Raw genomic sequence first — 15,154 nt, forward strand, 5'->3', positions numbered from 1 at the left:
TTCACTCCTCTTTTCTTCAGCGCAGTGGGTGAATGTATGGGAAATCAGTGGTTGTATTGATCTAGAGCAATGTATTCTGGGACAGTGTGTGAAGGGCATCTTGGACTCAAATTAGTATGCAGACATCTGTGCTGAGATGTGCTTCCAGTTTGTGATTGAATGGCACAACCTTTGCTTGTTGCAACGGTCCTGCACTACATTTCTTACTTAAAGCCATCATAAAGCTATAAGAAGTTCCTAGATAAAATTGGTGTTGATGGATTTTTTTTTCGATCTACAATAGTTAGAATTACAGTGTTCTATTAATAACAAGCAGTAGCAACAGCTCAGGGGTACAGTAAAATCTCTAACTGTGCATTCACACCGAAGATGGCGAGAGTGTCCAAGTTCACTTTGGCTGTCCTGGCAACAACACTGTCTGCTTTCACAGCGGCTAGAGCGACAAAATTCGCTACATTGATCTCTATTTAAAGGAGCCGTTGCAGCAAATCACTTAAATACCCGCATTAAAAACCTGCTTTTAGTATGACAATGTTGCGTGCCTTTTATCAAATTCCTTTAACTGCAGAAGATCCAATTGTTGCTTGTGGTGTGTAATATTCTGAAGCATCAATACTGTTTTGTACTGTCGTTAGTTGGCATAGGAATCCTGTTTAAAAAAAGCATATATAACATTAATAAACATCAGTAATTGGCCAATCATTTTTTTAATTAAGTCCCTGTAAAAAAGAACATAAATAATTGGAAATCCGGCGACTGCAATAATTAAACTCCCTTGGAAACAAGTGTGGTCGGAACCAAAGTTTACAGGACTGTGTTTTTTGGACTTCTACATTCCAATTGCTTTCTGCTGAACCACGTCATAGCTCATTACCATAAAGTTGACTTGATTTCAACTCTCCTCGGTGCCCACATTGGGGAAGATGCACTGCTCTCTGCCGGCTCTCATTGAAAATGAATAACTTATGGCTACTTTGACGCTCTCGATGCCTTCGGTGTGAACACGCAGTAACATTTGTAAAACTTTTAACATTATCCCTGCAACCATTGGAACACATTGGTAATCAAAAAAAAATAAAAAAACTGCTTGAGCAACTTGAAAAAAAGATGAGCAATTTCCTAATTAACACCAAAGTCCCTTTAAGGCAAGTCATTTCCCTCAGCGGCCATCTTTTGAAACGCCTCTCGGGCAGTATTTTCGGGCATTCTGTCTGAATGGGAAAACATCAAATTCTTCAAAGCTGTTTGCCAAGCTTATGATTACATTATATATTCTGAATAACCAGTAGAATTAAACAACAACTGTCGCATAAATTTAGTTTCTAAACGTCCGAATTCTGCAAATTTTTTGGTTCCCCAAGCTAATACGCATGCGAAACGAGATCATGACACCAACCTCATTTATGGCTGTTACTCTTTATCATCCTTTGAATAATGATTGCCCGATCTTGCTGGTTTTCTGGAGTAATCCACAACTTGGTCTTGATGGTGAATCAGAAATGGTAATGACTCCTTGTTTACAAGTTTGTGGGCGTTTGAGTAGTTGCTGTAATGTGATGTGTGTTTGACAGGATGGACTGCACCTCGCGTTAGTTTCATACAGACTACAAAACCAGAAAACTTTGCTTTTAAGTGCAGTTGGTTCATTTAAAAGTACAGATTTCAAGCTTTATGTGGATACCTTTCTTAATGTTTGTTTGTGAAGCAAGTATTTGCTGAGATTCCAATGCATTTGTTGACCACCAAACTGTTGTAAAAGCACACATCTGCTCTGAGTTTCTCCCCCCCGGTGAAACGTCAGTCTATTGCGATCGATGATTAGCTCCTATACTATTAGGCTGGGCTTTATTCACCATATTGCATATTGCACCATATGCGCACTGGCGCCGTTGTCCTGTGGCAGCCGTCGCATCATCCAAGTGGATGCTGCACACTGGTGGTGGTGTGGAGAGACCCCCCCTCATGATTGTGAAGCGCTTTGGGTGTACGGCCATACAAAATAAATGCGCTATATAAATACACATTACATTACATTTTGACCTTACACTTTTCCCCATTCAAAACTATGCGTGTGACATGTCTTGTGAATTATATATGCTTATTTCATGGGGCCGCCATTTTAAAGATCGAAAGCGAGGCTTCGGTGGGAAGAAATCCAGAAGTATGGGATCAGCACTGTAAATATTGCAACAACATGCTGTGGACTACAAACCTCCAGCTGTTGCCGCGATTTCAAAATGCAGATATGGTGTAAACATCACTTTAAAATCATTCAGTTCAGTTTCATTTAAACAATTAAAAGCATTTTAGGCATCAAACAAAGTCATAATCTCTTTAAGAGGAATATGCTTAAGTGTCCTCCTTGGCTTCAGTTTATGGCACCAGTGAAACACTCTGGGGACGCTTCTCTGCTTCAGCTTATGTAACCCCGGTGAGCGATAAAACGGTGCAGTCCTCTGTAGCACATCCTCGTGTTGTCTGTATTAGTGTTGTACCAGCACTGAAGTTGTAAAAACGTCCATTTCCCTCTAACATTTAAGCGCCACTGAGCGCATTCATAAACACAGCTGATTTGCCATAATATTCACCAGTACTCCACCAGTAAGTAAGGTTATCAGGTCACCACTCTTTACGATGACCTTCACGGCCAATCACAGTCATTTCTCTTGAGCAAGTGAACACAATGGCAAATCAGCTATGTTTAAGACACCATCAACAGTGCCCAAAATCTTAGCGGGAAATGGTTGTTTTTAAAACTTCAGTACAGAAATTTAGTATGGTGACAAGTCTAATATAGTGAAAGAATCAGTTCATTAACTTGAGTTTGATAAGTGTCATCTAAAACTTGTTCGGGAAAGAAAACGTTAGCTAAATAGTGCCATTTCCCTGAACTTAGCTGAGAATGAGGTCCGATATCACTTTTTATTTTCAGCATTCTTTCAGAACGGACCTTCTGGTCACTCGGAAGGCGGTGAAATTATACATTTTGTCGCTTTCTCTTCACTGATTAGATACACAGCCATGTACACAAGATTTCTATGTGACTCCAAGCGATACTTCCGGATTTCTTCCCACCGCAGCCTCTATTTTGCTTTTAAAAATGGCGGCGACGTGAATAGTCTATAGTCTTTGTGAACACCCAGGATGCCATAACCCTTAGCAACCACCTATAGCAACCACAAAGAACTGTAAAACCCTTGTTACGGTGATCCATAACAGTAAAACCTTTGTTACGATGGTCCATAACATTAGAGCAACCACTGCACTCTTCCAATCCCCCAATCATTGTGCTGGGAAATATCACATGGACAATCACCAAACACATTTGCTTTTTTTAAATGTATGAAGTTTGCTTTATTATAGTCCATTCAGCTGATCTAGCCCTCCACATGCAAATAAACAGTAACACATATGAGAAAGTCAGATTTTGACTGATAAATAACTTTTAGTAGACCTCAGTTATTTCTTCTCTCCTCGCCACTCTTTCTTTACTGTAATCCATCAGCCCTGCTGAGGCTCATGGGAAATCTGCCCTGTCAGAGAGCTCTTTTTTTGCAGTGACGCAAGTCTGTAATTAGATGAATTGAGCATGAGTGAGAAGGGACTGCTGGGAATCTGCGTCTATTACAGTGAAAGGACCACCACAGGACCCTGTCAGAAGATGAAGACGTGAGTGTGAAGCAGAATGTGCAGGATTCTCCCACTAGTGCCGTCAAAGAAATGAGACTCCCAGCACTCTTTCCTCAACGCCTCTCACAGGAGTCCCTTAACTGAGAATAATGTCTACGTGACTAAATGCATTGAGTTGCTGCCATGCGATTGGCTGATTAGAAATTTGCGTTAACAAGCAGTTGGACAGGTGTACCTAATAAAGACTGTATTTAGTTGGTTCAATTTAACTTCTAAAGTCATTAGACGTAATCAATGTTCAAGAAATTACAATGACTTTGGCTGCATTTGAAATCGCATACTTTCCTACTATACAGTACGCTAAAATCAGTATGAAGAGGCTGGGTTTCATGTCTTCAGCTCACTCTCAATAAGCTGACAGACTGAGACAGAAGCAAATGCAGATCTGTCGGCTCACAGCTGTGATTCTGAGCACTGCAGTGGGATACGAACACCACATGCATTCACTAATGGTAAAGAGTTCTGCAGCCAAGTTGTATGTTCGAATTCATAGAATTCGAAAATCAGTATGTGAGAAGTACCCGGATAACCTACTACTTCTGGCGAGATTCTGAAGTGTGCATCCCATGCATGCTTCGCTATCCCATAATGCCCCGTGAGAGAATTCATGAATGAGAGTGAAGCGACGCAACTGATGCTGGTAGGCCACGTGGCCATGACAAAATGGCGGATGTAGTATGTCCGAATTCTATTCATACTGCTCAAATAGTAGTACGATTATATTCAAATGAAGTACCTACTGAGTAGTAGGCGGTTTCGGATGCAGCATTTGTATAACAACCTTTAAATCAATATTTGAATGGAGCAGAACACTTCACCATTAGTGAATGCGTGTGGTGTTCGTATCCCACTGCAGTGCTCAGAATCACAGCTGTGAGCCGACAGATCTGCATTTGCTTCTGTCTCAGTCTGTCAGCTTATTGAGAGTGAGCTGAAGACATGAAACCCAGCCTCTTCTGAGCGTCTGCAATCATTTGTCCTGGATGCTCATGTTTGTGAAGCTCAGAGATGCTGCTATTATCCATAGTGTCTGACTGCTCACTCAACCGTGTAATAGACTTTAGGAAATGGCATTTCTTCAGTTTTTTTTTTTTTTTTTTTTGCCCTTTCTGAATGACTGAAAGTATGAATGTTTTACAAGGAGTTCTTAAATGCTACAGAAAATGATATTCTGTTATATTTGATAATTGTATAACTCTTTTTTTTTTTTCATGTTTGTCTTGCAGCTCTCCTCTACAAACCTATTGACCGGGTTACTCGAAGCACTCTAGTCCTGCATGTGAGTTTCTCCATTTACAATGATATACACTTACTAACCTATTATCACTAGCACATTCAGTCAGGTCTACTATTATATTTCAGCATAATGAAGCTTGTTGGAAGGCTTATCAAATCTATTAAAATTTCAGTATCAATGTGTCAGACCTATGTACTGTACATTAGGTCTTTATATTTCTAGTTGTGGTTTTCACCAAGGATATTATAATCAAAACCCAAGAAAAACACAAGCTGCTGCATAATATTCGAAAAATGGATGAATGGACCTTCGATTAGGGCTGTATAATTAATCGAAATTCACTTGCGACTTTGTTTTTGCCCTCAAATGATTATGAAAAACTATACTCGAGAAAAAATTATTATTCTGTCAATAATTTTAAGGACTTTTTGATTGTTCATTTGTAATTTTTGTTTTACTTTAGATGTTTTTGTTTGTTTGTGTGTTTGTTTTACTGAAAAATCTATTTGATATATCTTAAATAAAATTTAAATAAATCAATCAATCCATTAATCAATCAATCTTAAAATGCCCTGGTCTTATGGTCCACTTATAATTATTAAAAATATTTGTGATTATATATCAATCCAAAATGTGACATCTACATACTGTATACAGTACTGATGAGAAGTTTTGGGCACTAGTGTTGTAAAAAGAGTGAGTGTGTGTGTGCCTCGGAAAAAAAGGGTATGCCATATTTATTGTCAGATCTTGTGAAACTAATTTAATAAATTACTACGTTAATTAGTTCACATTTGGCACAACTTGGTATCTTACTTTTATTTTTATTTTAAAGGCTTAAAAATGATTGATCTTAGGCTATCATATGTGCTTTATTTTTTTTATATTTAATATTTTATTTTTTTGTCCATTTGACATAACTCTACCAAAAGAATATATATACACATTACATTATATTTACATTACTTATGTACATTAATGTACATATACATTAGCTTTCTTGATTACCAGCCACTGTGGCTAGTAGTTTTCCAACATTACTAACCACTCACCGTTTTTACTAGCCACAATTTTATTGTTGGGAAAATATATTTTATGCACATAAATATGACTTTGACATGCTAAAATTACTTGATTTAGATTTTGAGTTATCTCCACATGCCTCCTTATTTTTACATTTCACTTTTTGTGTGTCGTGTATGAGCTTGCTCAATAATCATGAGCAAACAGGTCATGGTTTTATAGTTTTAATAACTAATTTCTTATAACTGATTTCTTTTAGCTCTGCCATGATGACCGTACATAATATTTTACTAGATATTTTTCAAGACGCTAGTATTCAGCTTAAAGTGACATTTAAATGCTAATTAAACTAGGCTAATTAGGTTAACTAGGCAAATTAAGAACTGCTTTTATTCTAGCTAAAGCAAAACAAATAAGACTTTCTCCAGAAAAAAAAAAATATTACAGGAAATACTGTGAAAAAAATCCTTGCCTTGTTAATCATTGTTTTGGAAATACATATAACAAAACACACAGAAGGGCTAATAATTGTGACTTCAACTATATGTTGTCTGTTTCAGGACCTGTTGAAGCACACTCCTAAGGATCATCCCGATTTCCCCTTACTGCAGGACGCTCTGAGAATATCCCAGAACTTCCTGTCCAGCATAAATGAAGAGATCGACCCACGCAGGACTGCCGTGACCACACCAAAGGGAGAGGTGCGACTGTGTTTATGAATGAAGTCTGTTTAAGGCAGACAGTTCCTTTATAAGAATAACTTCACAACTTCTTTATTAATAGCATTTGTTTCAGAACCTGTTTTTATATGTAGGCATTTATAAACTCAACAGTCACACTTATTTAACACCAAAACTATCAGACCAAGAGTTTGATTTCAGTCAGTTAAAAAGAACTTTTTATAACTTGAATGACATTAAACAATTTTTAAAGGAAAAGTTCACCCAAAAATGAAGAAATAACAGAACAAACACTTTTTACTTGTTCCGAACTGTTTCTGGAACCCAGCATTTGACAGTGCATATGGGAGTTGCATCAGTTTCATAGTGCCATATCAGTTGCATCAGCCATATTGTCACCTTAAAATTATAAGGTTTTATCTGACATTTTTGTCAAAATGTTATTGACTGGACCACAATGGCGCTGCAATGCTGGACAATAAGTAAGAAAAGCAAAGCTGCGGCAAAATAATGGATAAAAAGAGTGAAGATATGGTCAAATAAATAAATAAATTTAAAAAAAAAGTGTGACTGCTGCTTTCTCCGTTCGCCATGCTGGGGATTAATAGTCTACGCAAAAGAAGCGCAGAGTTGGTTTTATTGAATACAGCTCTCATCTGATTGGCTGAAAGGTACGAGTAGTCCTGACTCTGGCAGGAAAGTCTCAAAAATACACACACACGTATCCAGGGGGAGTCGTACGTGAAAGAGGATTTGCACATTCTCATTCAGGATGAACTCGCAAGTTTTAAACATTCAAAAGTTTTTGTACACTCCTACACATTTGCAAATGGTGTTTTGCATTTGTGAAACGTATTTTATGAAAATGTATTTTTATTTTGTGCACGTGAAATTTTTTTGTGAATACAAATAAATATTTTACGCACGTGAATTTGGTTTTATGCATGTGAATTTGGCTACGCATGTGTACATCGTGTCTTTTGTGTGAATTTCTTTTGAGACTAATCTGGTTCCATAGTTTACATTTTAAGACTTTTTATTTTAAAAACAAGTGTTACACGTACACTGCTTGATAAATGGAATCCAAAAACTTTGAAGCTCAGTATCTCAAAATCATACAAATCTGTACATCAGCACAATCTCCACCTCGCTTTCATTCATCCCCCTTATTTGAACTAAAATAGTTTTTCGACAGACCACAACAGTGTCTATGATCATTTAACCTTTGCCGTCTGATGGCTCTGTTGAGTCCACAGGAAGTAAAAAGCGGGTGTTTTTGTCTCCGTCAGGCTCGTCAGCTGGTGAAGGACGGCTTCCTGGTGGAGGTGTCGGAGGGAACGCGTAAACTCCGTCATGTCTTCCTCTTCACAGACCTTCTGCTCTGCGCCAAGATGAAAAAGACCGCAGTTGGGTATGATCATGGACACACACTTACTCACACACACTCACTTTCTCTTTTATTTTATGTTGAGTCCACCCATGCATTCATCACTGTACCGGCTGGTGTGTGTTGGATGGAGTGTTTCGAGGGTGCAGTGCTGCAACCTCATTTGTCATACTTCTTTTTATGGTGGCTAAGACAAATACACTGTAATATTGAATGATCGCTGCTGTTAACCTGATGCAGCTCTGTGCTTATACAATCTGCCCTTAAGAGCATCACATATGTAGGCTGAGATTTCCAAAAGAGTAGAAATTTTGTGAGTGTCTACTAATAATACACATATTGAAGACCATGGACGCAGCAACTTTGGTCACACTTTATTTTGATGGTTTGTTTGTTGAATTTAGGTTACATTGCATCTATGCAAACTAATTCTCATTAGATTATAAGCAGACTGTTAGGTTGGGGTTAGGGTTGGAGTTAGGGTTGCCATGTACAGTACCTGCAAGGTTTCTTCTAAACAGTTAAATGTCTGTTGAAGGAGTAGTGAAAGCAGGCATTAAGCAACAGTTTACTAATACTCAAATGGACCATCAAAATAAAGTTTTACCCTACTTATTTTTTTACATATGACCAGAGCAGCACATAAAGCGGAGTGAATTAGGTAGTCTACTAATAATATAGGTAATCTGTCGTTAATCTAATAGTTGTGCTGATCATGAGGCTCAGAAGCAGTATTGGCCGATATTGATTCACATCACCAATCATGAGGTCAATTTGAAGCCATCAATTTAATTTAATTTGGTTAGTTTTAGTTTGGTTTGGTTTAGTTTAGTTTAATTTTTTACGTTTTTAGTTTGATTTGGTTAGTTTTTGTTTTGGTTTACGTTTAGTTTAGTTTTTCTTTTGTTTTTTGTTTAGTTTAGTTTAGATTTGTTTTTACGCATTTCGTTTAGTTTTAAGTTTTGAATAGTTTTGTTTGAGGTTTAGTTTTTAGTTTTTTGTTTAGTCTTAATTTAAATTTTGTTTTGTTTTAGTTTTTGTTTCCGTTTACTTTGGTTAGTATTGGTTTTTGTTTTGGTTTACGTTTAGTTTAGTTTAGTTTTTTTTTTGAGTTTAGTTTAGGTTTTTTTACGTTTAGTTTTAAGTTTTGATTAGTTTAATTTTGTTTTGTTTTTGTTTTAAGTTTAGTTGGGCTTAGTTTTAGTTTACGTTTAATTTAGTATAGTATATTTTAGATTTTCTATTGTTTTAAGTTTAGTTTTAATTTGGTTTGCACTTAGTTTAGTTTCGGTTTTGTTTTGTTTTTGTTTTTGTTTATATTTAGTTTAAGTTTTAAAAAGTTTTGTTTGGGGTTCAGTTTTAAGTTTTGTTTTAAGTTTTAATTTTGGATACATTTAGTTTAGTTTTTCTTTTGTTTTAAGTTTAGTTTAGTTTGGTTTAGGTTTAGTTTTTAGTTTTGTTGTAAGTTTTGTTTAAGGTTTAATTATTTTTTTATTTTTTATTTTGTTTGTCTATTTATTTATTTCATACATTTAGCATTATTTATTTAAGATATCCAGTCAGCGATGGAGACTCAGGTTGTTTAACAAGTTCTTCTAAATTTGCCTAATCAGATCACTAATATTTACACCATTGTTACTGTCCTGCAGTGTGCACAGTCACAGACTACTGAGAAAGCTTAGACCAATCAGAGCAGAGCAGAGCAGAGCAGGCTCTTGAAAAGAAAGTGTTTAGAAAGACAAAATCTTCGAAAAGAAGATTTTGTGAGACTCTTTGAAAACGGTATTTATACAAATTATCGTAATGGCATAGGCCTAATATGGTAAATTCTCTTGATATGCCTTACCAATAAGATGGTGTTGAATATGAACCCTAACTTTAAATGTCTACTAGGAGTGCTAGAAGTAAGATTAAGTCAGCAGTCTGCTTGTTCTTGAGGTGAATTATTAACTGTATGGTGATTTAGAATCATTGTTTCCGATTGCTGACTCAAAACTCTGAATGTGCGTACAAATGGAATCCATGTCAGTAAGTTATTTACTAACAGTCAATAGTCCAACACTTTCTGCAGTTTATTTAGCACTAACAGCTTCCTTCAGGTCTTAATGCCCACCCTGTTAGACAGTTGATTCATATGGGGGCACTGCAATTCTTGGACTAGTAAAATGAAAGTAAAACACACACAAAAAAAATGTGAAGGTATGTAATAGAACTTTCAATTGAATTGATTTGTCAGAATTTATGAAAAGGGGTTCTTTGACAGCCACTAATCAAAGGCAGTTTTATTTAATATCTGCTCTATTAATCCTAAACACTGTTTGCAATTTAAAATGTACATAAATAATTTTTAAAATTTGATACGTTTGATTTTATTTAAAGCTTATATGGAATAGAAATATTGACATTGACTACTGGCCAAAAGGAGGGGAAAATGGCTTCTCAAAAATGGACAAAATTCCAATATTGTTCATCTCTAATATAAAAATAAACTACAGTATATGCTTAATAAATAAATAAACAAATACACTTAGACTTTTAGTATTTGTAAAATTAAAATCAGTTAAACGATCTGTGTTTGTGTGTGTGTTTCTCAGGCGGCATCAGCAGTATGAGTGTAAATGGTACATTCCTCTGGCTGATCTGAGCTTTCAGACACTGGACGAGTCGGATTCTCTCCCGCACGTTCAGACGCTTGCCGAGCACGAGATCGAGGAGATGAAGATCAAGATATCCTCCATCAAGAGCGAGATCCAGAAAGAGAAGGTACAGACTGTCTGACTTATAACAAATGTATAATAACCTTCTGTTGTTATTAAACCAGGGGACATATTAGTGGTATTTGCAAAGACATTTGCTTATATTTAGCTTATATAGTATCTATCTTTCTATCTATCTATCTATCTATCTATCTATCTATCTATCTATCTATCTATCTATCTATCTATCTATCTATCTATCTATCTATCTATCTATCTATCTATCTATCTATCTATCTATCTATAATTGCAATTCATGATCTCCAAATGTTTGTGGCAAATAAAACGATCAGAATTGAATAAATAACTTGGCCGTAATATATATATGTGTGTGTGTGTGTGTGTGTGTGTGTGTGTGTGTGTGTGTGTGTGTGTGTGTGTGTGTGTGTGTGTGAATGAGTGTGTGAATGAGTGTGTATGGGTGTTTCCCAGTACTGGGTTGCGGCTGGAAGGGCATCTGCTGTGTAAAACATATGCTGGATAAGTTGGTGGTTCATTCCGCTGTGGCGAGCCCTGATTAATAAAGTGACTAAGCTGAAGGAAAATTAATGATTGAATGAATGAACAAATGATCATAAACCTGACATATTTGTGATGTGATGATGCTGTAATTTTGGCTTTGAATCACAGGAATAAATTAAATTTCAAATATATTCACAAATCAAACAGTTATTTAAAAAAAAATGACATTGTATTTTGCATTATTGTGTTTTTGATCAAATAAGTGCAGCCTTGATGCGAAGACGAGACTTCTTTCCATAACAATAAAGAATAATTTTGAATGATAGTGTTTATGTAGTCCATTTGAAAAATCTAAAATGGCAAATAGAAGCATTTTCAGACTTGCATGCACACAGAGAACAGTTGATTTCAGTCTACAGCAGTGATTTTGCTCTGTTCTCTTGCTTCCTTCATTTGAGTATCTAAGAATAACGCTTGAGAATAAGAAGGAAAGAGAGAACTAATCAGAGCAGGAAGTTTCTCAGATTGAAATGCAGATTGCTGATTCCAGTCTTGATCTCTGCCGTCTCATGCTAGCTCCTCTGTTTTTACATAAGACTTGTAATTTGCTTATTTTACACTAATATCAGACTGATTTGTGTGTGAACAGAAAGCGCAGAAGGGTCAGAGCCGGAATGTGGATCGTCTCAGGAAGAAGATGAACGAGCAGGAGTCTTGTTTGCTGTTAAACTCCCCCACCATCCCATTCCGCATCCACAACAAACACGGCAAGGTACCACATCACAAAACCATTTGATTTACCATGGTGTTATCTGTGAGATATAGTGTGATTGTTGACTTTGCATGATCTCTGGGATGTATGATGGGCTATTCTAGTCAACTCGCTACATCTCTGGAGACAATTCATAAAAGACCTTTGAAATAAGTTACAAATATAGGATGTAATGAAGACGACAACTTCCATGATTCCACACTCAGTCATGACCTCATCACATTTTGCCTTTGTTGGTTGTCAATACGCACCCTCTAGTGTTGAAAATTACATACTGCGCCTTAAATTTACTCACCCTCAAGCCATCCAAGATGTTATTGACTTTTTTCATCTTCTTATTAATCTATTTATTTTATTTATTTGTAATTAATTAATTAATTAATTAATTTTTACAGAACAACCCCTTCTCCAAAAATTTAACTACTTGCAGATGAGGGAATAAAAATAATAATTAATATTATTAAATAAACGAATGAATGAACAAACGAACGAATACATGAATGAATAAATAAATAAATAAATAAATAAATAAATAAATAAATAAAAATGAAGCAAAAATAAATAAATAAAAATGACTGCCATCACATATTCCTTAAAAAAAAAACATGTACAGGCAAAACAAAATACAAGTGTATTTTCCTTATAAAGCAAAACAATCATTCTCTAAAGGAACCAACCATTATGTATACATTATATTAGATTTACTCCACAGCCTCTGCAAATGCCCCTGAACACATTTGCATCAGTCTGGAGCATATATACACAAACATAATCTTACTTTATTATAAAGGTTGCAATATGCAAGATAAGTTTGGTTCATTTTCATGAGCAATACATCATCTCTCCTACCCCCTCAGTACATAAACAGTGCTAGCTAAAGTTTGCATCTCTCATTATGCGGCAGGAAACACACTCCAAATTGCCAAGGCTGTGGATTATAGGTAATAACGCTGTAAATAATGTTCAGTTTCATACACAGACTTATTGGTTCACTTAACAAAGTCCCAATTTAATACAATGTGTCATAGTATACATTGTTATTTTCAAACTTAAAGCATTTTATGAGTCACCAATGCCAACTGTTACAAATTTAGTTAAAAAAATGTTCATGTTCTTCTGAAGAAAAGGCCACCAATGCCCTGAACGAGCTCAGAATGAGTGAATTAACATCCGATTTTCATTTTTTGTGTGAACTATATCTTACTTTATTATTATTATTATTATTATTTATTATTATTATTATTATCATTATTATTTATGTTTTTTTTTATTTATAAAATTTTTTTCCCAGTGATGGATTGCAGCTGAAAAGGCATCCCATTTATTCCACTGTGGCGACCACAGATTAATAAAGGGACCAAGCCAAAAAGAAAATGAATGAATGTATTAATATTATTATTATTATTAATATTATTATTATTAACAATAAAATTAACCATAATTGCATATTCAAAAATCCCATGAATATAAGCTACGTCTCATTTCAGAGGCTGCATCCTCCGAAGGATGCAGACTTCAAAGGTGAGTCCTTCGAAATCCACACAAGCTGAGTGTTTTAAAATGAGATGATCTAGTCTACAGAAACAGATCTCGTCACCTAGCTGCCGTTAATAAGCTGTAATAAAATTTGTATTGATCTTTAAAATTTTAAATGATCTGAAGGCAAAGCAAGATTTACAAAAGCTGAAAATATATTTCCTTTGATCCATACATGTACACATAAAAATGTAAACAGTCTATAAAATCACCTTTTAATAAAACATGTCATACATTTTTTGCGTTTTAACATGTGTTTAAATATCCAAGCTAAATGAAACCTAATTTATACATTTAATCCGGAGTTTTCTTTTAAAAACGTCCTGCTGTTAACAGTGCACAATGAATCTTGGGATCACCCATTACCTGGGAAACTAAGGACACATTTTGAGGCTGGATTTGAAGGAGCTTTCAATTTTTTTGATATGAGACAGCCTTTGTCATGACGCAGTGCCCTTCAAATGCATCCTTCAGAAGATGCAGCCTCTGAAATGAGACACCGATATAAAGTTGGTGTTACAAAAGTGCACAAATAGAAACAACAAAACAAAAAAGATTGAGGGTAATAAATAAATAGATGAATGAATGAATGAATGAATGAATGAATGAATGATAGAAAGGAAAAGAAAAAATGAATTATCTTACTTTATGGTTGTACTTTTGTTGTTCATGGCTTACCAATAGAGGGAGACGTTGTTATTCTTAAACTCACTGTTTTTCTCTCTCTCTCTCTCTCCTCGCTCTGTTCAGAGCTACCTGTTCCTGCTGTCCTCAGATTATGAGAGGTCGGAATGGAGGGAAAGCATTCAGAAACTGCAGAAGAAAGGTTAGATGACTTGTCCTATTTAAAGACAGAATTGTTCTCCACTACAGTGGCACGTTATTATTACAAAATGACACAATCCATAAGCCACTCCAGTACTGCTCAGTGTTTAAATCTATAGGTCTCCACTAGAGGGCCTTGTTTTGCAGGATTATTATTGTTTTCTATTATTATTTGCAAAATGTAATATTGAATAATTCTATGAGTATATCAAAGAGCATCATACTACTGAAAATGCAGTGCTGAAATCTTAGGTAATATTAATTTATTTGTGAATTTTGTTTGCACTTTAATTTAAGTGCCACTTTTTACTACTGGTTTATTACCAGTTTATTAAGATATTGTTTTATTTATTAAGTATATTTTTATTCTACATCCCTAATCCAACCCAATACCTAAACCTCTACTACTTTACTAATTAATGATAAGTAGCAAAATAGTACTTTATTGAGCTAAACGTCTTAGTTATTGGTTGTGGTCAAGAATTAAACCAGAAAGTTGGAGAAGCAAATACACTTTTTTAGGGAAAAAACAATCAATTTATTATGCACTTTAATCTTTAAAAATTTCCACAACTGCTACACTGCAAAAAAAAAAAAAAAAGAAAGAAAGAAAAGAAAAGAAAAAGAAAAATCCTACTTATTGTTTTTGTCTTGTTTCTATCTACAAATTCTTAAATCAAGAAGCTTTTTTTAGACAATAAAAAAAAATTCTTGTTTTGAGAAATAATATGCCAAAATGAGTTTTTCCTGGCGAGGCAGTGGCGCAGTAGGTAGAGCTGTCACCTC

General features: G+C 35.3%; 1 protein-coding gene across 10 annotated transcripts in view; it reads left to right on the forward strand.

Annotated features, from left to right (window-relative positions):
- The window catches only part of abr (ABR activator of RhoGEF and GTPase), a 338,299-nt gene that overhangs the window by 186,241 nt on the left and 136,904 nt on the right, over positions 1–15,154 (forward strand). For all 10 annotated transcript variants that reach the window (XR_015490409.1, XR_015490412.1, XR_015490411.1 and 7 more), the window contains 6 exon segments: positions 4,917–4,969; positions 6,511–6,651; positions 7,920–8,041; positions 10,612–10,780; positions 11,885–12,007; positions 14,294–14,369. Coding sequence is in view for 7 of the 10 variants with exons in the window: in NM_001368694.1 (NP_001355623.1) it covers positions 4,917–4,969; positions 6,511–6,651; positions 7,920–8,041; positions 10,612–10,780; positions 11,885–12,007; positions 14,294–14,369 (684 nt within the window). In the remaining 3 variants the exon portion in view is untranslated.

Source organism: Danio rerio, chromosome 5, assembly GCF_052040795.2.
Source record: "Danio rerio strain M-AB ecotype USA chromosome 5, GRCz13ab, whole genome shotgun sequence".
In the NCBI taxonomy this organism is placed as follows: domain Eukaryota; kingdom Metazoa; phylum Chordata; class Actinopteri; order Cypriniformes; family Danionidae; genus Danio; species Danio rerio.